This window comes from Theropithecus gelada, chromosome 1, assembly GCF_003255815.1.
Source record: "Theropithecus gelada isolate Dixy chromosome 1, Tgel_1.0, whole genome shotgun sequence".
NCBI lineage: Eukaryota > Metazoa > Chordata > Mammalia > Primates > Cercopithecidae > Theropithecus > Theropithecus gelada.
Window position 1 is genome coordinate 162,582,293 of NC_037668.1, and position 22,075 is coordinate 162,604,367.

A 22,075-nucleotide genomic window follows, 5' to 3' on the forward strand; every position below is an offset into this window, starting at 1 on the left:
GAGTACAGCAGCCTTTACGACTGTGAAAGCAGCTGGAAATCTCAGGTGAGTTCAGAGTTTAAAAAAAAAAAAAAAAAGACTGGAGGCCATTTGTACATTATCTTAAAACCAGATTGTTTATTAGTACGTACACACCCACACTCACACCCACACACACCCATACACCCATTCCTGATGCACTGAGCAAGTACAGTACTGAGAAGGGACCTGATGAGATACAGGAGGCTGGTGTGGAGGGCTCGGGTCACTGGTGACTCGCCAAAGAAAAAAATATATTGACTATGAGGCAAGGGATACACCAAGACAACAGCCTTCCATCACTGTTTGCACAGATTTCTTCAGATTTCTCTTCTTAACACCTCCCTGCAATACTTCTCAGGGTGCTCTGAATGGACCCAGCTATCCTGGCACAGCTACTGCCTTACAACATGGCCAACAGTGGCAGGAGTTGTAGAGGAGAGAGGCTGGGACTGAGTCTCCCATACAGCCAGCCCATCAAGAGCACCCTGAAGGAGTCAGATGGCTGTGCATTGCCCAACTCCACCAATCTTAGGAATCTCCATCATCTTAACATCCATTATGCAGGGATGGGAGTTCTTTATCTCCATCCAACTCATTTTCTGCACAATAATCCCTCCATCTCCACTCCCAGCAACCTGATGGCAGGGAGGCCAGGGAACACTAAGGGAGAGCAAGGGCAAGTGGCTGCCTTGCCCAAGCCTAGGGGAGAGCCCACCCCACCACACCACTGATGAGCCTCTCCTCTACTGAAAAGGAGCAGCAGGCTCTAAGCCCTGGCACTGCCCAGGTGCCATTGCTCCTTCTGGACTGGGTGCCCTGGCCCATTATCTCACCTGCAAGCCTAGCCCCTGCTCAGAACTCAAGGTGATCAGGTTGCAATGCAGCTGCTCCAGGCACCTGCAGGATGGCACTGCACTGGCCCCTCTCCAAGAAACACGTGCCAGATGCTTTTCCTTTCCTCTTACTTTGATGAAGCCCTAGGTTCCATCATCCCACCCTGAACATAAGTCTTGAACATTTTCAGGCACCTAGGTAGGATGAGAGAGTAGGTGAGGAGGGGGTGTTCCTTGGGAATAATATTCCTACCAAAACAGGACCTGTATCCCTCAGCTCAGGTTCCCACCATGCTGCTGGGGAAAGCAATGAAAATGGTGGAAGCTGGGTGGATCTTAGGAATTCCAGGAGGAGGCAGTCCCTATACACCAAAAGAGCTCTGGATGAGGGTTAGGTGATGTGGGGACAAGCAGGAGAGTGGCTGACTTCACCAACATTGGTTTTCCTGAATCTGGGACATGAATCACTGTAGGAGAAACTATTTTCTTCCTGGGAGGTCAGAGAAAGGAGGCCTCAGTCTGCCTTTTCCCCAAACTTGACTTTAGGGTCAATGTATATTCCATCCACCCATCATGTTCATTTTTATAGGGCTGGGATTACTAAAGTGAGGCAGAGGAGGAGAGAAGGGAAAGGGATGCTGGGAGCAGAGCTAGCAATGCATGGTTAGATCTGTTCTGCCCCAGAGTCAAGATCCACACAACCTCCCTTCCCCACAGCCCAGCAGAAGCTCCACCCGATGGTTGGGGCAGGGGACATTCCCCCTGCCCTTTGGGCTTAAGGCTACCCAGAGGCCATCGGCTTTCTCTCTGGCTGGTCTGCCTGCACCTCTTATTGGGCAGGGGCTTAGAGTTTCCCCATCCTCACCCTTGGCTCAGAGCTCAGGGATCCATTTCTCTCTGGTTCTTCCCAAACCCACATTTGGGATTCAGCTTATGCCAGGGCCTGGAATCTCTACCTCAGTCTTCCTCCTCCCAGCCTCACCATCCTGCGGGAGAATGGGGTCTTCAGTAGCCCTTCCCAGTCCCTCCCTGTCCCCAAGAGAATGGGGACAGGAACCGCAGTCATGGTGATGGGTTGGGAGAGTGATGATGCTGGGGATGCCAAAACCAGCTGCCAAACCATTTGGCACAGCCAGACGTGGAAAGAGACCCTAAGGTTGAATAGCCCAAACAGGGCTGCGTCTGAAATGACCCTTTCTTAGAAGGATCATCCCAGCCCGTGGCCCAGGATCCTGGTCTTGGTGCAGGCTGCGGTGCAGACCAGGCTGGGTCCAGAAGAGGAAGGGTGGCTTCACATCCACCCTGGGAGGCCCTTCTCTCCTTCCCCCAGAATCCCAAGTGTGGACAACCTGGGTGCCTCCACAATACCAGGAGACCCCAGCCACACCCACCAGACTTACAATGGACACACGGTGGGACTCTGGGTAGTGGGGTGCCGAGGGGGTGGACGAATATATTCTGAGATCCAGGGCAACCGTAAAGTCACGGACGAGACTAGGAGCCGCGGAAGGAAGGGGAACGAGCAGGAGGGGTCAGGGCCAGTAGAGCCTGTGAAACCCAGAAGAAGGAAGCCAGCCCTGGGGGCCGTGGCTAGTCCCGGAAGGTGGAGAGCATGTGTCCGTAGAGATAGTGGGAGTGAGCTGAGGGAGAGAGAGAGACAGGCACCACACTGTGAGACAGGTTGCAGGATGTGTGCGGCAGCGGCAATGCAGCGTGCTCCAAGCGCAAAGCGCCCCGGGCCAGACGAAGCAGGAAGGGACAAGCCGGGCAGTGCTGGTAAGCGGGGCTGGAGCGGCAGGGCCAGGCCGGCAGCCAAAGGCAGGTGCGTGGGGCCGAGGGCCAGCAGCAAGGTGCCTGCGTCCCTGGGCCTGGCCCACTTACCCCGAGCCACGGGCACACCCCCCGTCAGACCCCGGGCGGGAGGGTGGGGGGTCAGCAGGAGTAGGTCCGAACCGTGGAGGTCTCCAGTCTCTGCGCCCCCGCCGTCCCGGCTGGGAGAAGTCGGCAGCCGCGGGAGAACACACAGAGCGGCGGGTTAGTGCGCGCACACGCTCCCCGCGGGGCGTTAGTGCAGCGGCAGCCTGAGAGCGCGGGGCACCAGCCTCGGCCTCGCCCCTCTCCACCCGGCCCGGCCCCAGGGTGCCAGGAAGGAGCCCGCGCTCGGCTGGGCCTCGGCCATGCCCAGCCCGCCTGTTACTCACCTTCAGGCATGATCTTCTTTGGCGGGGCCGATGGGGGCTGCAGGGACCCCAGGGTGGACACACGGAAGCCCGCCGGGAGGGTCTCCGCCGAGGCGCTGAGCATGCCGCCGCCACCGTGGTGCTCCCGCGGCCGGAAGCGCTTCCTCCAGGAGGGCGCGCGGCGGAACACCTTGTCATCCCCCTGCACCGTGGGGAACACCAGAGGCCCAAGGGCCTGTTGGAATTGCCATCCTCACGCCCTGCCGGGAGGGGGCCAGTCGCAGCTGGTTCTAGGGGCACCACTCCCACCCCTTTGGAAAGAGGGAGCGAGGTCACTTCCCCTTTCTAGCCTTGAGTCTTTCCATCTGTACAGTGAATGGGGAAACCCTGCGACTCTGAAATTCCCTGTCTCCGGGTGGCGGATGGAGGGAGTGTGTGAGGGAGAATCTTGTTGGGTCTGCCATCCTGCAGTTGAACTGTTTCCCAGTCCACCACAATCTTCTCAAAGTGGGCTTGGCATGACCATTCACCTTTCAAGGCATTCCTCAGCCTCAGCCCATGGGAGGTGACAGCCAGTCCCTATATACACCGTCCTGTCCTTCTGGGGCCTCCGAATGGCTGTAGCCCAGTATGCCGGAAGAGTACTGTGTCTGGCGGGAGTCAGACACCTGGCTCTGCCATTTTACTGGCTATGTGACCCTGTACCAGGTGAGTGACCCCTCTGAGTCTGTTTCCTCATCGGTAAAATGATAATAGTAACATCTGCCCGGCCTGTTTCTCAGGTTGCCTATCACTAATGGGATCAGATGAGATCACCCTGTAACAGGGATGGGTCAGGCAGACCACCAAGCAGACGCAGGCTCCTCCAAAGGACATGGCAGGCAGCCCCCCTGCCATCTGCCCCCCCTCACCTATGCCAGCCATGTCTCCAAAATAACCATCTCTGCCACAGGGCACCCAGGACCCCAACCCTACAGGATCCCCCTCTGCACAGGCCTCCGCACCCCACACTTAGAGCCTCCATCACCCTGCTTGGAAGTCATGCCCAATCTCCCTCCACCCCATGTTCTCGGAGCTGATGCAGGCAAAGTGGGACTAGCAGGAACAATGGACATTCACCCGCCTGTTCTTGCCTCAACAACCCCTCCCAGCCCTGACCCCCTAGGGTTTGTTGTACGTGCCCTGAGTGGGTCAAATGCTCTGATAAATTCTCAGCACCATGTACCTCTCTGTCACAGCACTCACCCTAGTAGCACTTTTATATGTATTTATGAGATTATTTCATTAATACAGTCATGCACCACATAATGTTTCAGTCAGTGATGGACGGCATAGACAATGGTGGTCCCATAAGATTATAATACTTTTACTGTCCCTTTTCTATGTTTAGATATACAAATACTTACAAATGCCAGCAGTATTCAATACAGTAACAAGCTGCATAGGTTTGTAGCCTAGGAGCAACAGGCTATACCATACAGCCAAGGTGTGCAATAGGCTATACCACCTAGGTTTGTGTAAGTACATTCTATGATGTTCACACAGTGATCAAATTGCCTAATGATGCATTTCTCAGAACTTATCCCCGTGGCTAAGCATCATTAAGCCATGCATGACTGCATCTCTTTCCTCCTCCTTTTCCCACCTCCTTCCTTTCTCCCTACCTCCATACCTTTCACTTTCTCTCTCACTCTTTCTCCCTCTCAAATTCTATGCTCCACGGGGCAGAAACCATAATCTTTTTTGTTCCAACCAACGTATCTCCAACCTCTGAGCAGTGCCCGGGATCACATTAGGTACTCAATAAATACTCATTAAATGAATAGGTGGCAGCTGGCTCTTTATGCAGGAGTCCCATTCCTGAGTTTGTCGGGAACTTGCCTTGTCACTGCTATCCTCCCCATGATCCTGCTCTTACCCTAGCCCAGAGCCTCTTTTCTCTCTCCCGCCTTCCCCTTGTCTCCATTTCCACCTTCAGCCAACCCTAAGGACCTGTTTCTGCATTCCTCCCCTGTCCCCTAATCGTCAGATGTTACTCCTTCCCGCTCCCCTCTTCCTTATTTCCCTTCAGTCCTCATCTCCATGTACAGGGAGAACTGGATACCGCCCTTAAGAGCCTTGAAGCTTCAGAAGGGACACTAAGAACCAAAATCGGCAGAGGGTGTGGTTGCAAGAGACAGCTCAAGGTTGCTGATGATGTGCTAGAGAGCTGGACAGGAAGCAGTCTCCTTGGACCCCAGACCCTCCCCTCACCCCCAAATCTTACCTTATTCCCAGGACCTGGCTTCTACTCTACGCTTCCCACAAAAACCATCCTCTCTAGCCCACACCTAGTTGCAGTCCCAAAAACTCCACTGCACAGCTCTATGTACACCCCAATGTCTAATCAATAACTCCACCCAAGTGTCTGGGGCCTGATAGGTCAGATAGCTCCACAAGCTTCCCAGAGGAAGTGGAACAAGGGGGAAGAGCTCAGAAATCAGACTTGCATCTGTTCTGGTCCTGCTCTGCCACAGCAGATAAGTTCCCTCTTTGAGCTTCAATTTCCTCATCCGTAAGATGGGCATCATAACCTATCTCATGTGGTGATCATTACCATAAAGTGAGACATCGTCATCACTAACCACCATGCCTGGCACAATACCTGGCACAGGGCAGGCATTCAAAATATTTTTGTAAGGATTGGAGGACTACATAGCTTCTAAATTAGACAGCACCACACTAATAAATATATGGGAGTCATTTCTCCAGACAGCAACAAAGAAAGCAGAGATCCTAAGTGCATGTGGAATTAGTGGGAGGGTCAATACCACAGGGGCATTAGGAAAACAGAGATCTCTCAAGAGTTGCAATAGCTCTGGGTTGGGGTGGGGGGGCTGCCAGTTTATCCCCTTTAAGGTATCTAAATGACCAAAACAAATACTTATATAAATATTTTTTTCTCCCAAACTTCAAGGTACCTCTGTGAAGAAAACACTTCCACAAAAATTCCTGAGAATACCCTGTGTCTCCCTGAGGCAGAGCAATCCTTCTACAAAGGTGGATTTTAGCCCTGTTTTAAACCCTACTAAGAAACAGTGATCTGACTGAAGACGGAGCAGCGAAAAACACTCTGGGCTTTCTTTTAACTTGTTTGGAACCAAATCAACTAGGGCAGACCTGACAGGCAAGGGCAGTGATAGGAAAGTGAGGAGGGAGGAAGAAGGGAGGAAGAGGAGACGGGGGCCAAGGAGGGGCTATGACCTCAGCAAACCAGTGCAAAACAAAACAAAACAGCAGGATGCTTAGGTTGGCATCTCAAAGGGGACCATAGCTCAGAATGCCCTCAACTCAAGGGGAAGGCCTGATGAAATCAAGTGCAAGGGACTGTTCCTCCAGTGACCAGGAGGGTGGAGAGAGGAAAACTTTAACTTGGTGTGAAGGTAGACCAGAGGGTGAAACTAGGGAAACCTGGGATGGTAAAAGCCTGAGCGTGTGTTTAGCTGTGCAGACTGCACTGGTGAGCAGGAGAGCAAACCTGTAATTTAACAAACTCAGCAGGGATCTGCCTCCACACACCCACACTCCTGAAGGATGGGCTGGAATCTTACTGAGTAGGCTGGAGGTGTGCTGAGCTCAGCACTGAAGAAATACGGTCTGAGACATCAAGAAAAAGGTGTGATCCCAAAGATATGGCCCTTGGGGAAAATCTTTGATCCTATGTGGATAGGAAGGCAGGGCATAGAATTAGAAGATGACGGAAGTACAACACATGGGCCTTCAGCTTTTGCACAGGAGTTTCACAGAGACTTCTCCACAACCTATTACTACCCCAGACAAGTTCTTCTAAGGCTGGTCCATTTCCTCAAGCCCCTGGCATTCATCATCCCCATCCCCTCTGGCTCTCCTCCCTTAGACTAGCCTTCCAACAATTAGCCCAGGGAAGGCAGAACTCATGAACTTCAATCCAATTAAGATGACCAAATCCCCAAGGTTTCTAATTCATGGCCAGGTACTCACGTCATCCAGCTTCCGGTCTGTGCCCAAGGCCAACAGGTTATTGAACTCTCTTTCCATCACCTGGCGTGCCTGGAGTCCATAGAGCAGGAGAGGGAAAGGTGGGAAGGGCTATAGTTAACTACCTTTATGCCATCTTTCACCATTTTCCTAGGGTCCAGGGGCAGAGATACAAGGCTTCAGTGCATTTAGCCTGTTAGAGGGCTTTACACACCTTTCTGAAGCTGCTCCTTCAAGCAAACTCATAAGTAAAGCTGTAAGCCTAGGATTCTTTCATATACAGCAAATTAGAAAAACATATTTTTTTTAAAAAAGTAGCAGCCTTGGCAACATAGTGAGACCCTGTCTCAAAAAAAAAAAAAAAAAATTTCATTAAATGGGCGTGGTTGTGAACACCTACAGTCCCAGATACCGGTTGGGCAGGAGGATAGCTTGAGCCCACCAGTCTGAGGCTGCAGGGAGCTATGATCACACCTGCACTCCAGATTGGGTGATAGAACAGGACCTGTCTCTAAGAAAAAAATAAGTAGGATCATAGAACACATAGATAAAGAGACTTCACCTAGTTGGAAAAAAAAAAATTGTCTGAAAGGGGAAAATCGTGCCTGTCTTTCTGGAGGGGTACGTAAGCATGTAAACCATGGATAACCAGAATGTGACTGATTTGGATTAAATAAATATATCTGGTAAGTTTTCACATCAAAAACTTAAAATTAGGAAGCCTGCTCAGCTATGGATATTAGTTGTCCCTGGGCTGTGTACATACAGACTTTCTTTAGGCCTCCCAGGAGATTAATTCATTCACAGTTTTCAGAAATGCCAGAAACAGAAAAGTTTTCAAAACTGCTACCAGACCTTTTTTTTTTTTTCTTTTTTTTTTTTTTTTGAGTGAGACAGTGTCTCATTCTGTTGCCCAGGCTAGAGTGCAGTGGCACAATCATGGCTCACTGCAGCCTTAAACTCCTGGGCTCAAGGAAAATTCCCACCACAGCCTCCCCAGTAATTGGGACTACAGTCATGCATTACCAAACTCAGTTAATTTTTTAAACGTTTTGTAGAGACTGGGTCTCACTATGTTGCCCAGACTGGTCTTGAACTCCTGACCTCAAGCAATCCTCCCACCTTGACCTCCCAAAATACTGAGCATACAGGCCTAAGCTACCACATCGAGCCATTTTTAACCATTTTAAATGAGGGATTCCATATTGGGTCAGACACTACTTCTTCCGACAGCTCAATGACTGGGTCAGGAAATTAAGAAAGGTTAGAAAGCCATGGAGAGGTGTCCCTGCTGCTATTTACAGAATTATTGCTTTCCTCCAAAACTGAATGCATTCGAGATAGGAAATCAAAGAAAGAGAAAAGTCCATTTCTGGGTAGAAAATATTACGCATAGAGTTCAATAAGGACAGTCTGGGCCAGTATTGGGAACATAACATTTTTAGAAATGATCTGAAAGGAGAAGCATAGTAAATTTCAAGTATCCAAATGACACTGCTCCTCTGGGCAGTGAAAGGTGAGGAGGACAGGTGTACATTTCAGAAGCATCTCACAAAGCAATGTGAGTGGGTAGGAAAGTGGCAGATGAGGCTTGTCCAAAGTGGGCAAGTGGAGAAAACTGCACTTGGGGGAGAAATCCAGGCTTCTCTTGGAGAATGAAGGGATCTGTCCTATCCGTTTTGACTGGCTGGGGTGGGGGTGGGGGGTCACTGCAGAATGCCTACAGGACACACTGGCCCTGTACACTGCCACCACCCCTAAAAGGCCAACACACTGCCCAGAATTACGAGACAACACAGCCCTACCCTCACTCGAGCCAAAACGTGTCTGCTCCCAGAATAGCCTGTGCAGCTCTGGTGGCTGAATTTCAAAAGAGATCTGACAGCTGCAAACAGTCCAGACAAGGGCAGCTAAAACAATCAGGGGACAGAGGCAAGTCTATATGAGGAAAGCCTAAAAGAATTAAGAACACTCTGTCTGGAGAGACAAAGGCTTGGGCCCAGAGGCAATACAATCAGAGTTTATGAAATTATAAAAGGTGAGAACCGGTCAAATACAAATAGCCTTACCAAACCTAAACTATTAGGAGGAGGTAGTTCCTTCCCCAGGGGCCTGACAGGGGCATTCTTAGGACAAATAAAATCAGGAAGTACTCCACACAACAAGCAGCACTTCTAGAATCTATTACCCACAGGAAGTCAGAAAGGCCAAAAATATAAATAGGTTCAAGAAAATTTAGATATATTCTTAGATGACAGCTCCATAAAAATGATGAAACGTAATTTCATGAGATGTTTAATCATTTGAGCTGTTGACAGAGAGCCAAAGCCCAGGCATGGAGAGGCTCTGGGCTGTGTAATTTGGTATATTTCGCTTTTTTAAGCCTGGGGGCCCAGGAGCAGATCCCTAGGGTGGTAGACAAAGGTGATATGGGCTCTCTGGTCCCTACGGGCCATGGGGCTCATTCCCCTCTAAGAAAAGTCAGATCAGAGAAGCAGGATGAAAAGGAAGGCTCAGCGTCTCAGCTATGAAGTGGGGTTAGGAGGAGATGGAGGTACCCAGGGCAGGATGGGGATGTGCATTGTAAGAGCACACTGTGTGCCAGGCCCGTGCTAGGTGTGCCCTGTATGTGAAGACCATGTGTTCCCATGAGGGCTTGCTTATGCACAGGGGACCACTTAGAGGAGGATTGAGGACATTGCGATCCCCTCTGGCACAGGCCCTAGAAAAGCTCCCCAACCCCAAGATACCTAAGCCTTTGTGTATGAGGGAAAGAAAGAGAGCAAGTAAGGGAGACAGAGAGAGACTGAGGTTGAATGATTAAAAGGCTACCCACCTGGGTGTTCTGTGTGGGGATCTGAAGAATCAGGGCCAGTGTGTTGTGGTCGAAGTTCTCGTCCAGGGCCAGCAAGGCTCCATGCACACCACTCTCATGCAGGTTTCCGGCATAATCCCGGAGCCCAATAGACTGAACCCAATGAACCACCTGGTCGTTGGTCCAGACTAGCACATCTGGAGTGTGGGGGAAGAAAAGGGATGGAAGAAGATACTACGCTCCATCAAGGACCCTCCAAGGACAGAAGCAGAACTCCCTAAACCCAGAGCCCCAGTCCACCCTGCTCTCTGGCCCCCACCCCATCCCCAACTTTCTGTATCTTCTTTCTGTCCTCCCTGGAACCTGGGCTCCTGGGGAACCAACCCCCCACTCATTTCATCCCTGCCAGTTTACAGGACCTGGGGTCAGGCCAACAGGCTCTGAGCTTTCTCCCCAGAGCCCTTGCACGGGTCATCCCCCTGCCACAAGCTGGAATAGTCTTCATATTCTTTCCACCTTCAAGGTCTTCTCTAAGATTTGCATCTCCCATCCAACCCCATCCAGATCACCAAGTTCCACAAGCACACCAGTCTATAACACCGTCCCAGAGGATTCATTGCATTTGTCCAGTTAGTGGCTGCAGTCTGGTATGTGGGGTGGAGGGAGAGGATTATAGCCAACTTGGCATGGACCATGTCTCCTCCATCAGACTGGGAGCTCCCTAAGGTGAGGCTGCATCTTCCTTGTCAGACTGGAAGATTCCCTGAGAGACAGAATGCCTCCCCTCCACTTGGCCCAAGGCAGGGACCAGCCAAGCAGGCTACTCCTGCACCCTCTCCAAGCCTGACGAGCTTACCCTTGATCTCGTGCTGGCTCTCCTCTCGCCTCTTCTCCAGCTCCTTCCGGTCATAATTCAGCCTCTTCAGACACATGATGCCATACTGAAGACTGGTTCTGCAGGCACACAGCCCCCGAGCCAGAGCCTCAGTGGGGCCATACTCCCACGCCACCTGTCTCACATCCAGCACTAGCTACAGCACGTCCAGACCTACTGCCTCCAGCACAAAGAGCACCCCAGCCTCCCCATGATCCTCCTTCCCCAGGGGCTTGCCTGCGAACCATCCCAGGGTTACTCCCTTTCTCTGTCTAACCCATATCCTCCCTCTCAGTCAGGAAGCGGGCCTGGATTGATGGGAAAAAAGTTCTTTGAATGAAACCAACATGTCCTTCTCTCCAGGCACTGGAATGCAAAGACCCCTACCACCTGCAAGTGAAAGAAAAAGCAAAAACAAGATACCCCTTTGTATCCCTGCTTCACTCAGAGTCCTTACAACGGCCTATAAGATACTCCATGATCTGCTCCGCCACCTGTCTAATAGCCCCTTCAGCCACTCTCCCTCTTGCTCTCTCTGCTGCAGCCACACTGACACCCCTGCTGCTCCTCAAACACAGCAGGCTCACTGGGCCTGCAGGCCTCAGGGCCTTTGCACTGGTGGCTGCCTCTGCCTGGAACACTCCTCCCCCAGTCAGCTGTGTAGCTTACTCCTTTTGTCTCCATTAAGTCTTTGCTTAAATGTCACCTTCTCAGTCCAATTCACTAGTCACACTGTTCATCAGATTTAAAATTGCAGTATCACCATCACCACCCCGGCCCATACTCCCAATCCCTCTCATCCTGGTCTAATTTTTTCCTAGCATGTTTTGTCTATTAACATACCATATATTTATTATTCCTTGACTGTCTCTTCCAGTTAGAATATAAGCTCTATGAGGGCAGGGGTCTTTGTTTTGTTCACTGATCCTAAACCCCTAGCGCAGAGCAGGTACTCTACAAATGCTTGATTAATTAAATGAAATAATTAATTCACACAAATTACTAAAAGCACTTAAACAGTATCAGGTGCAGGGCAAGCATTCAGTAACTAAGCCAGACACAGAACCACAGATTCTGTGGGTCAGAAGGAACCCTGGAGGCCATCGGTCCACGTTCCCACCTAAGGCAGGAGTCACCCCTGTAGCTTCCTTCAGAGTAGTCACTGAGCCTGTACCTGAGCGCCTCCAGGGGCAGTGAACTCATTACTTCTCAAGGCAGCTCATTCCCTCTTGGAAGAGCTATAGTGTTCTTCCTTCCGTGAACGCTACTTTGTCATTCAGCTTCTCTGAGTTTTTCCATCTTTACAGAATTAGAATGGAAAGTCCCTCCCAACTCTGCCTGCTTTTGACTCTTACTGAGGGCACTGCTTTGTGAGATTAAATTGCGCAGCCTGCTCCCTCCTTTTCTCCCCTCACTTCCCAGCAGGAGGCTCTTCTGCCTACAACAGAGCTCAGAGACGCCACTTCCAGGAACCTTTTCTGGCCCAAGTCGCCCATGTGTTGCTCAAGCCGCTGGTTTAAGCCTTGGTCCACTGTGAACGGGCATGCGCACACACAGCTCATGACTGGAAATGCCTTCTGTCTAGTTTCAATCTCACTCACTATAATTTCCAGTCCTGTTCCTTTCTTTTTTTTTTTTTTTTTTTTTTTTGTTGAGACGGAGTCTGGCTCTGTCGCCCAGGCTGGAGTGCAGTGGCCGGATCTCAGCTCACTGCAAGCACCGCCTCCCGGGCTTACGCCATTCTCCTGCCTCAGCCTCCGGAGTAGCTGGGACTACAGGCGCACGTCACCTCGCCTGGCTAGGTTTTTGTATTTTTTTTAGTAGAGACGGGGTTTCAACATGTTAGCCAGGATGGTCTCGATCTGATCTCACGAGGTCAGATCGAGACCATCTCAGCCTCCCAAAGTGCTGGGATTACAGGCTTGAGCCACCGCGCCCGGCCCAGTCCAGTTCCTTTCAAAGCTGCTGCATACTATGGCAAAAATATAAAGTCCTTAAAGTTAAGTCAACCTGGGTTTGGATGCCAGCTCTGCCCCTTCCTAGCTGAGAGGCACCCAGCAAATGTGAGATGGGGTCATACCTGTCTTGCAGGTGACAATAAATGCAAGGGTTTAGCCCAGCCTTTGGGAACATTACAGGCACTCGGTAGTGGCAGCACTATTAGGGTGACATTTATGACTATCATGCATGCTTGTCCTACCAAAACAGGAGCTCTTCTAGAAGACCTGCTCGATAGAGCACCATGTCCCAAGGAAAAGAGCTCTGAGTGGGGTGTCAAGAGACAAGGATTTGAGCCCCATTCTGTAATCACCTGGCTGGGTGACCTGATGGAAATCAACCTCTATTGAACTTGTTTTTCTTATCTGTAAAATAAGGTTTTAAAATATCCCTTTCTTATAATAATTATGATTTAAAAGAAATTTTAAAGACGTAAGAACATGCTTGTGAAATGTTACATGGAGTAAAAGCAGGTAGACACATAGTTTGGTGGTGAGATGTGAAAATGCTTTAGAAACTCTGAAGTACTCAAGATTCGGAGCTGAACCTAGAACCCCACGTTCAGGCCACAGTTCTCTCCTGGGGATGGGGCAGAGGGGCTGGGGGGAGGATTTCCACAGTCCTGGCTGGGGCCAGGCTGACAGATCCTCTAGCAGCCCAGACACATCCCGGCTTGGCAGGGAAACAGCTCATCTCTCCCCAGCCCTATCAATCACTGAGAAGGGGACAGGTGCAGCTGGGTCTGGCAGCCTCCAGGCAGAGACAAACGATTCCCTTTCAGCCCTAGCTGATTTGGGTGGGGGCGGGTGCAGAGGGGAGGATGCAGTCTTCCCTCACAAGTCAGCCCTCATGCTGGGGTCAGATGGGCCAAGGGTTCCAAGCCAGGAGGCTCTGTGCAGAGTGGTGCCAAGAGCACTGGACTTGAGTCAGCATACCTGGGTTCCCCTGTACTCTGCTATCATCCCTGAGTGACCTGGGTTACTGCTCCTCCCCATGCCTTAATGTTCTCATCCACAAAACAGGCACGCTAACAAGATCCCTTCCAGATTTAACTTTCTGTAAGATTTCTGAGTTGGAGAGACCACAGGACATCCACAGAGCCCTGAAAGAACCTTGAAGAGCCCTATCCCTGGTCTTACTATCCAGCCACGACAAGTCTTGGCTCAAAGAGCCACCCACACAACTTGAAGCTGGATGTTAAGAAGGACTTCCTAAAAACTGCCAACTTCTAGCACCATGGCCACCAACTGCATTCTCCAACACAAATGCCTGCTGGGACCAAGCAGGTAACACAAGTGAGAGAAGAGGCTAGGGGGCTGGGAGGCCCTGGAGCAGGCCCACCCATCCTGAGTGGACTCCGCTCTTTAACTCCAGCTGGTTGCTTCCATGCTAGAATGTGTTGACAGAGCTTTCAAGTTTTCAAGAGAAACCAGAAATCCAGAATTGTATATAAAATCTACTGTTTAAATACTGGCAGCTCAATTTGAGTTGTTAAGATGTATGTGGGCCAAACAAAAACAAGTCTGTGGGCCAAATTCTGCCCACGGGCTGCCAGTTTGGGACCTGTGCCGCAGACACTTTTGAACAGAAGATCTTTTCAGCAAAGAGGAGGAGAGGACTGGATGACATCCTATAAAAAAGGATGTGAGCCCAAAGGAGAGAGGTTCTGATCTGGGATGTCAGCAGGGCAATGGCCCAGGAAGATCTTCCCCCTCAACTTGGAATGAGACACCTAAATTGAACACTAGGTTCAGTTTGAGTCTTGTGAGAGTTAACACAGCAAATTCAGCAAGTGCAAAGACAAGCAATAAAATTCAGACCTGGGGGAAAATCTCAAAAGAGGTGAAGGTAAAGAAAAATGACTTTTTGTGTGTTTAGGACTAGACATAATGACCTAGTCATTATAAGGACAGAAACCTGGTCAATTTGAGGATCAAATCCTCAAATTACAGGATGTGACAAGGATTTGACAAGGGAGACTTTCCCAAGGGGGAGACCTGTTGCCATTCAGAACAGGCCACAGAAAGAGATGAAGGCACCTCTCTTCCTGGAGGCAGACCCTCAGAGCTAGGGGAGGCCCCCACGAGGGAGGTGGCCCTGGGCCCCAGCCGCACTCACCGATGGAAGCTGTCCACCATCTTCAGGTGGACCCGCAGGTCCTTCTTGGTGAGGTGGTCCAGCATGCGGGCGTCCACCAGGCACTCCATGAAGTAGCTGCGGTACTGCGGGAGCCCCAGGCTAGGCAGCCATTCATTCCCAATCCACTCATGGTTCATGTCCCCATAGGCCAGGGTCTAGGGAAACGAGATGCAGAAGGCTATTATGGGGGAGGAAGGTAGAGCCGGCAGGCTGAGGCTGGTATAGCTGGTTGGGAGATGCATGAATCCATCCTCCACCCATGAGGGAGGAAGGGCATTCCAATACAATTTCAGTTTTATCTTCAGTAAGGGGGCTGGTAGTGGCGGGAGGTGGGGATTTTAAATGGAACTTTATAAGATCTCGAAATGATACAGTTCCACTCACATATCAATTATCTACACTAATGAACAGAAGTAGCTATCCCGGCAGCAGCTAATATGAAATCCTTCCTGTTGACTCTGGATTGCATTTGCGGTATTGTGCGGCAGACGTGCCTTCCTGACTCTCAGTGAGTCTCAAGCCCGCTGAGCCCAAGGGAGAGGCCGTGTTACAGAGGACCTGCAGCGTGGCAAAGGAAGCCTGTCCCACTCCGGGACAAGGCTGGTTTTATGCAGGAAGCAAGGAAGTTAAATGTTGGCAGAAGATTGAAAAAAATAAAGGATGATGGCCTGTGCCTGAATAGCCAGCAGCGCTCATTCTCTAAGGCCTGAGCCTCTGCTCCGAGAATGCTCCAGGTCCTCTGTTGCTTTCCCACACACACCCCGCCGTGTGGTCCTGCAGGGCCTGTGCCATGTGGACGTCGCCTCCTGACCTGGACAGGGTGTTCCCTAACCACCCATCTTGAGAAAGCTTCAGTTTTCACAGCAACCCTACCCAACTCTTTCCTTATCCTTACTTGATGTTTTTACATGGAAAAAGTCTATTTTGTTCTCTTTTAACAATGTAATAGCTGATACACACAAGACTATATGTAACATGCTCATTATGAAGCATATAAATTAAGTTAGCAACAGTGGACACCAACCAAGCTAAGCAGCAGAGCATTACCCACACTGTACTGTTTGCACACTGATGTTCGCTGTCACCACACGTCTCCTACTGCCCCTCTAAAAGGGAACCACTATGCTGAGTTTTCTGACTATTCCTTTGGTTGTAAAAAACTGTTTTACACTTTTTACAATCATCCATGTATATTTCCCTAAACAATATATGATTAATTTTGTTTGGTTTTGAGTTTTGGTATCAAATTCCATGCATCTTTTAGGATCTGCATTCTTCATTTAACATCCTATGTCTCAGATCCCCCCAATCACCTCTGCCAAGGGTGTTTTATGGCGTGAATGATTCAGCCAGTCTCCTGCCCGTGAGGTTTTCCCTGAGCAGATATACACAGTGCTGCTCCCTGCTTCATTCTTCTTCACAGCTCGCATCACTATCCAATATTGTCCCTTTATTTGTTTACTTATTGAGACTGTCTTTTTTATCCCTATTGACATGGTTTGTTTACTGATATTATTCCTTTATTTGTTTACTGCCTCCATGAGGGCTTGCTTTCTTCACTTCCATATCCAGAGAGTCAGGAAAGGCCTAATCCCTATATTTGCTCAATAAATGTTTGCTCATGAAATGGATGAAAGACCTTCGCTCAGTTCACCAGAGTGCCTCTGAGAGGGACAGCGAGAGGAAAAAGACTCACACTAATCTAGGTCTCATTATTCCCAGGAAAAGGGTGAGACTGAGGAGAAGGGCCAGGGATGCAGGGGCCACAGCCCTCCAGGGCTCCTCACCTGCCACCCTGAGAAACCAGAACAAGCAGCTAGAGGGTACGGGGGGGGGGGGGGGGGGCGCTCTGATGGGAGCAGAGAACCCGTATCCAGGGCTTTTCATGTGAAGAAGGACTTAGAGATTCCTGCTGGGGAGAGAACCTACTGGAAGAACATTGTCTGGAAGTTTTGGGAGCTGGTTCTAGACAGGGGAGGGAGTCTTACCTGAGCCCAGCTGCCCTCCTCACTGTCCTAGCAGGAACAAGTGCAGCGTGTTAGGGGAAACAGGCAAAGTCAAGAAACCTATCAGCTCTACCCTAGACCCCATCAAGGAGAGGAAAAAGATGTCCCAGTATCTGGCTGGGTGACTGGGGAAAGCCTGTCGGGATGGTTAAGAGAGAACACAAGGTTGGTGTGTGTACCCATGTTTGCGGTGAGGCAGGGCAAATGTGTGTGTGGCAAAAACACACACCTCCCAGGCTTGACTGGGAGCCAGGCAAGATGCGCAGCTCTCCCAACACTCCCCATTCCTCCACCAGGGAGGAAGCACAAAGGCAGAGACCCTGTGGCTCAAGTCCATAGCAGGGCAAAGCCCTCCCCAGCCCAACTCTCCTCCACTGCAGTACACCAGCGGCCCAGGGCAAGCTTGTGACCTCCTGGGAAGGACCACACACATACAAACTGCTCCCAGCCTCACCCCTCTCCCGGCAACCCTCCACCCTAAGAGCAGATCACACCTCAGGGATACCAACCTCACATGAGATCGATGGCAGCCCACTCTGACTGCCCACAGCCTTTCCCTCATCCTTGTGGGAGTCATCAGTCCCAACCCCAGGCCCAGGGCCAAAGGCCAAGGGCCAGACTCACTGTTTTAGTAGATGTTTCCAGAGTTTCCATCTCTTCATGGGTGACCCAGACATTCCCAGAAGACTGTAGGCAGAGAGGAAACCCAGCTGGTCCTGGGTGTGGGTTCCCAGGATCCCCATCAGGCTGGGAGCCCAAAGGACAAGGACAAAGCTCCCTCCCCGAGTCCTCCAATGGGCCCAGCCCACAGCTTGCACACTGCCTAGCTCTGAGCAAGTGGACAGCAGAAGCCACATCTCTGTTATCATCATATCCACGATGCTTAGCACAGTTCCTGGCACACAGGAAGTGCGCGATAAATGTTTCCCGGATGAGTAAGAATGCACAGTGCTGACCTGGAATGGGGCTGACCCAATCATGGAGATGGCCAGTAATGAAAGATTCCACCCCAGGGGCGGCGAAACAGTCTGCATCCTTGTGTTGATTGAGGTTAGAGGACCAAGACAATATTCACAAATGCCCTCTTCCCTTTGTTTCCCCCAACCTGGCAACCATATAAAACCCCAGAAAGCCCATCCTGGAAACTGCCCAGAGACCTGGAAATTTTGGCAGAGTAGGGATGGGGAGATGGAGCCCCAGGGGTGGTATGTGAGAGGCAGGGAACCAAGGCTGCTGGGATCCTCCTAGCATCAACGTCATATCCTCCTGAAGAGCAGGGAGAGCCCTTTGTGAGGATGGGAAGGAAGGGGCGGGGCTCAATGCTGCCATCTTCCCAAAGCCCAACAGGAGACCTTGCAAACTCTGTTCCAGAACCTCTGAAAATGTCCTGGGCAAAGGAAGGGCCACTCACAGTCCTGGAGGTGGGCGGGGCAGAGGGGCTGGTCAGTGACACCATCTCCTGAATGGCCAGGCGGAGCTTGAGCCGGTGCAGGGCATTGCTGATGCCGATCTCCCGCTGGATCTCTGTGTCCGACAGAGCGGACATGATGGCACCACTCTTGACGTTGGCCCGGCAGGCTGCCACGTACCAGGCAGGCATCCCCACCCAGAGCTGCAGACAGCGGGCACAGGGAGGTAATTCAAGGCCTGGGCCCTACCATCAAGAGTTTGGCAATAGCAAGGGGCAAGGGCCAGGCCTCATCCACTGACTCAAGGGCCAGGCCTCATCCACTGACTCGAATAGCAAATGCAGACCTTAGGAATGTGGAAGTCCTCAAATCCTCACTCTCTCATTTTACAGATTAAAAGTAGCATCAACTCTGTCCTCTGACTGGTATGTGTGTGTGTTGGGGTGGGGGAGGGGGGCTAAATGCTAGGTATGGCACATGTGCACTTGGCAGGGAAGAAACACACTGTAAAAGTTCTAGGACATCACTCCTCTGCCTACCCCAAACATCCTTCCCTCCAGACCCCTGAGTGGACTCCCTTTGCTCAGGCTTACCTCCAACCAGGAGACCACAGTAGGACCATCCCACTGGGCAAAGGGCATTCCTTTCCTGCGGGCATCTTCAAGCAGCTGGTGTCTTATAGGAAGAGGAACAACAGACTCACTAGTTCTTCCTTGTCTCTTAACTGTTCTTGCTCCAGGAACCACTGGGCTGTGCAAGAGCTGGACACCCACAACCCTTGCTCCCCACCCTGGACTTCCTCTGCTCTGCTCTTCCTTCTTCTGAAGAAGTATGACAAGAAATGGGGCAGGAACACCTCTCCACCCCCAGAGGGCGAGGAGCTCTCTGTTTGCATGTGACCTGACATTGACTTAGATTTCAATCTGCCCTGCCAGAGACCCACAGGACCCAGGTCACTCTCCCATAACCCCCTTGCCTCCTTCTCCCTAGGCTTATCCTAAGAACCTCCTCCCAGCCCTGCTGTGCCCATATGGACCAGGCCAACTCAGTTCAGGAAGGGCCTTGCTGGGGTCTGGGTCCCTGAGCTCAGTTTCACAGCAGCCCAGGGGAAGGGAAGTGCGTAGGGGGCTGGGCCCCATCCTGGCAGAATCTGGCCTGTGGCTCTTACTTCTTCTTTAGCCGCCGGTCCTTCTCTGCCTGGGTCCCCAGCTTGGCAGGCACCATAGGCTCCTGCATACTGAACTCGGAGTCTGTTAGCAGAACTACAAGGAAAGAGATGCGTGTATCAGCCAACCCCTCTGCCTCTCCTCCCTTGCCTGGATCAGGGGTGGGGAACAGAAGCAGCAGGAGGCTCCTCAGCAAAGGACAACCCATGGCCTGACGGGACCATTATTCCTGGAGCTTCTGCTCAGTGTCCCTGCATCCAGGCAGTCTCAGAGAATGGCATCAAGCAGGTCATCCCTAGTTCAGAGTCTCCCTGGGAGCCTCAGCCTTGGGGGTGTTTTCCAGCCAGATGGACCCAAGTTATCCCACCCTAGAATCCTAGACAGAACCTGTCCTTCCTCCAAGCCAAGGTGCAAAGGAAACGCAGAGCCCCAAACACAAGTGGGCTACAAGGCTCAGAGAGAAGGATGACCCTGGCTTGGGTCAGGGGTGGGGAAATCCACACACTGAGAGCTGCATCTCTGGGCCTCCTTCTCTGGGTGCATTCACTTGCACAAAACCATAAAGGGGAACATGCAGAGTTCTGTCTTCTATTAAATATTTCCTTGAATTGATGCTAGAACCCTACAGAATTCATGGCCAGAGGCAGAATCTTAGAATTCTTTTAAGCCCTGGTCACCCCCACACAGTACACAGTATGCAACAAGTGTGGGTAACCCAGAAACGAATCTGAGGTGCTGTCTCAGTTTTAGGTGCCAGCATGGTGTGGAGAGCGTCGGAAATCATAAGGTTTCACCCAAAATGCTTCTTCCCCTGATCAAACCTTTCAGCTTCCCCTGTCTGTGGCCAGCTCCACAACTCCCCTCACCCCTGTGGACTGGGGAAAGGAGCTGGACTTCATTCTCTGGGCTGACACTCCCATATTGTGAGCAGACGTGGCCATGTTCCTCCTCCCTGTTCCCAGATCACCCCTTTCCTTCACACACAGACCTCTCCCCGTCTCAGCGAATTCCTCTTTCTCCTTCCTCTTTCTCTGACCTCCTTCTCTCATGCTCTCCCTCCTCCTCCTCCTCCTCAGCCAGCTAGCTATCTTCTGATTCACATCTTCCTGAGGTGCAGAAAGGTCTAATTATGCATTGGGGTCCAAAGGTTCATTTATTCTAGTTGATGAGTTCCTCCCCTGCACAAAATTCATCAATGCTCCCACTGCCTCAGGGGAACTTTTAAACTAAAACAGATGCTGCAAGGCCCTTACAGCTGGCCCCAGCCTAGCTGTCCAGTCCCATCTCCCCACTCTTCCCACCCTCCTTCTTCTCAACTTTGAACAGGCATAAGTACATACCAACCTCTCACACCCACAAACCTTTGCCTTTCCCAGACCACCCCCTTCCTCCACACACAGACCTCTCCTTGGCTCAGCTAATTCCTATGTGGCCTTCACACTTTAGCTCAGATGTCGCTACCAAAGGAGGCCACCCCTGTTGTCCCCATCATTCCATAGCCGAATTCTGAGTCCCACAAGCACCCTGGGCACATTTCTATCAATCGATTGTTCTGGAATTGTCTCTTTACTTCTTCCTTTTCATTAGACACTGAACTCCTTGAAGGAATGAACTGTTGGTCAGCACCTGTTACTAAGACATACAGTAGTTACTCAATAAATGTTTGTGGAACAAATGGCTGAATAGGAAACAGAAAGAAAAGGTAGAGGAACAGGAAAGAAAAGAGAAAAGAAGAAATAGAAGAGAGGGGGCAGATGAAAGCTAACATTTATTGTGTACTCACCACATGCCAAGTATGTACTAGACCTTTATACTATCATAGAGGTGATAACAATGTCACGCTTGCCTAAGAGCTTCCTTGAATTTAATGTCTACAAAGCTATAACTAGGTGTTACCACATTTTGAGTCCCAGAGGCCAGATGTACCCAGAAATAAGTTCTAATCAAGAACTGACTCTTCTAAAGAAACAACCAAGAGATTTCTCCAGAAGGTCCCGAGCACAGTACATCAGAAAATCTCCAAATTGAAAGAAACCCCAGACGCCCAATCTTTCACTCAGTACAGGAGACCTTTCCACAGCATGCCAAATAAAGCCATCTAGCCACTTCCTGACACTTGTAGAGGCAGAAGCTTACCCCCTCATAAGGCAGTCCACTCCACCATGAATAGCTCTAACTGAAAACTGCTTCTGCGGATCTGAGGTCACCTGCCTGGGGCTTCCCCCAACTGGTCCCTGGGATGCAGGCAGAGAAGGCCAGTCCAAGTACACCTTCCTGCTTCTGATGCCCCAATGCCCGCCCAGACCTCCGTTAGGAAGGGGACAGAGACCATGGCCTGTGGCTCCATCCCGACTCAGCTGGATCAGCCTGCCCTTCTCCTTCTTCCCAAACAGGCGGCCAATGGAAGACTTGATGCCCTTGCGCTTGGCGCCCTTGTGCAGGGAGTCCTGGCTGCTGCTGTTGCTGCTGCTGGGGTTGCTGCCCTGATCCTCCAAGGCACTACAGGGTGACAGCCAGAAGGGGACAGAATAAGAGGAAACATACTTAAGTGACAGCAGGAAAGATGGAAGTTAGACCTCAGGAAGAACTTCTATTAAGTGTCAGAACTGGGATGGGGGCAAGGGAGACACAGGAACTC

The 22,075-nt window shown here is 50.9% G+C and overlaps 1 protein-coding gene across 2 annotated transcripts in view; it reads right to left on the bottom strand.

Moving 5' to 3' along the window:
* Positions 1-93: 93 nt before the first annotated feature.
* The window catches only part of PPFIA4 (PTPRF interacting protein alpha 4), a 52,725-nt gene continuing 30,743 nt past the window's right edge, over positions 94-22,075 (bottom strand). Inside the window, exons 19-30 of one of the 2 annotated variants that reach the window (XM_025384903.1) lie at positions 21,767-21,936; positions 19,440-19,533; positions 18,865-18,946; positions 18,274-18,474; positions 17,487-17,549; positions 16,845-16,871; positions 14,836-15,011; positions 10,702-10,799; positions 9,867-10,042; positions 7,034-7,102; positions 3,056-3,236; positions 94-2,494 (exon numbers count right to left, since the gene is read on the bottom strand). In XM_025384903.1, the coding sequence (XP_025240688.1) occupies positions 2,445-2,494; positions 3,056-3,236; positions 7,034-7,102; positions 9,867-10,042; positions 10,702-10,799; positions 14,836-15,011; positions 16,845-16,871; positions 17,487-17,549; positions 18,274-18,474; positions 18,865-18,946; positions 19,440-19,533; positions 21,767-21,936 (1,387 nt within the window). In that variant the 3' untranslated portion in view covers positions 94-2,444. The remainder of the gene's footprint in view (positions 2,495-3,055; positions 3,237-7,033; positions 7,103-9,866; positions 10,043-10,701; positions 10,800-14,835; positions 15,012-16,844; positions 16,872-17,486; positions 17,550-18,273; positions 18,475-18,864; positions 18,947-19,439; positions 19,534-21,766; positions 21,937-22,075) is intronic. The other variant, XM_025384911.1, reaches the window with a different exon arrangement.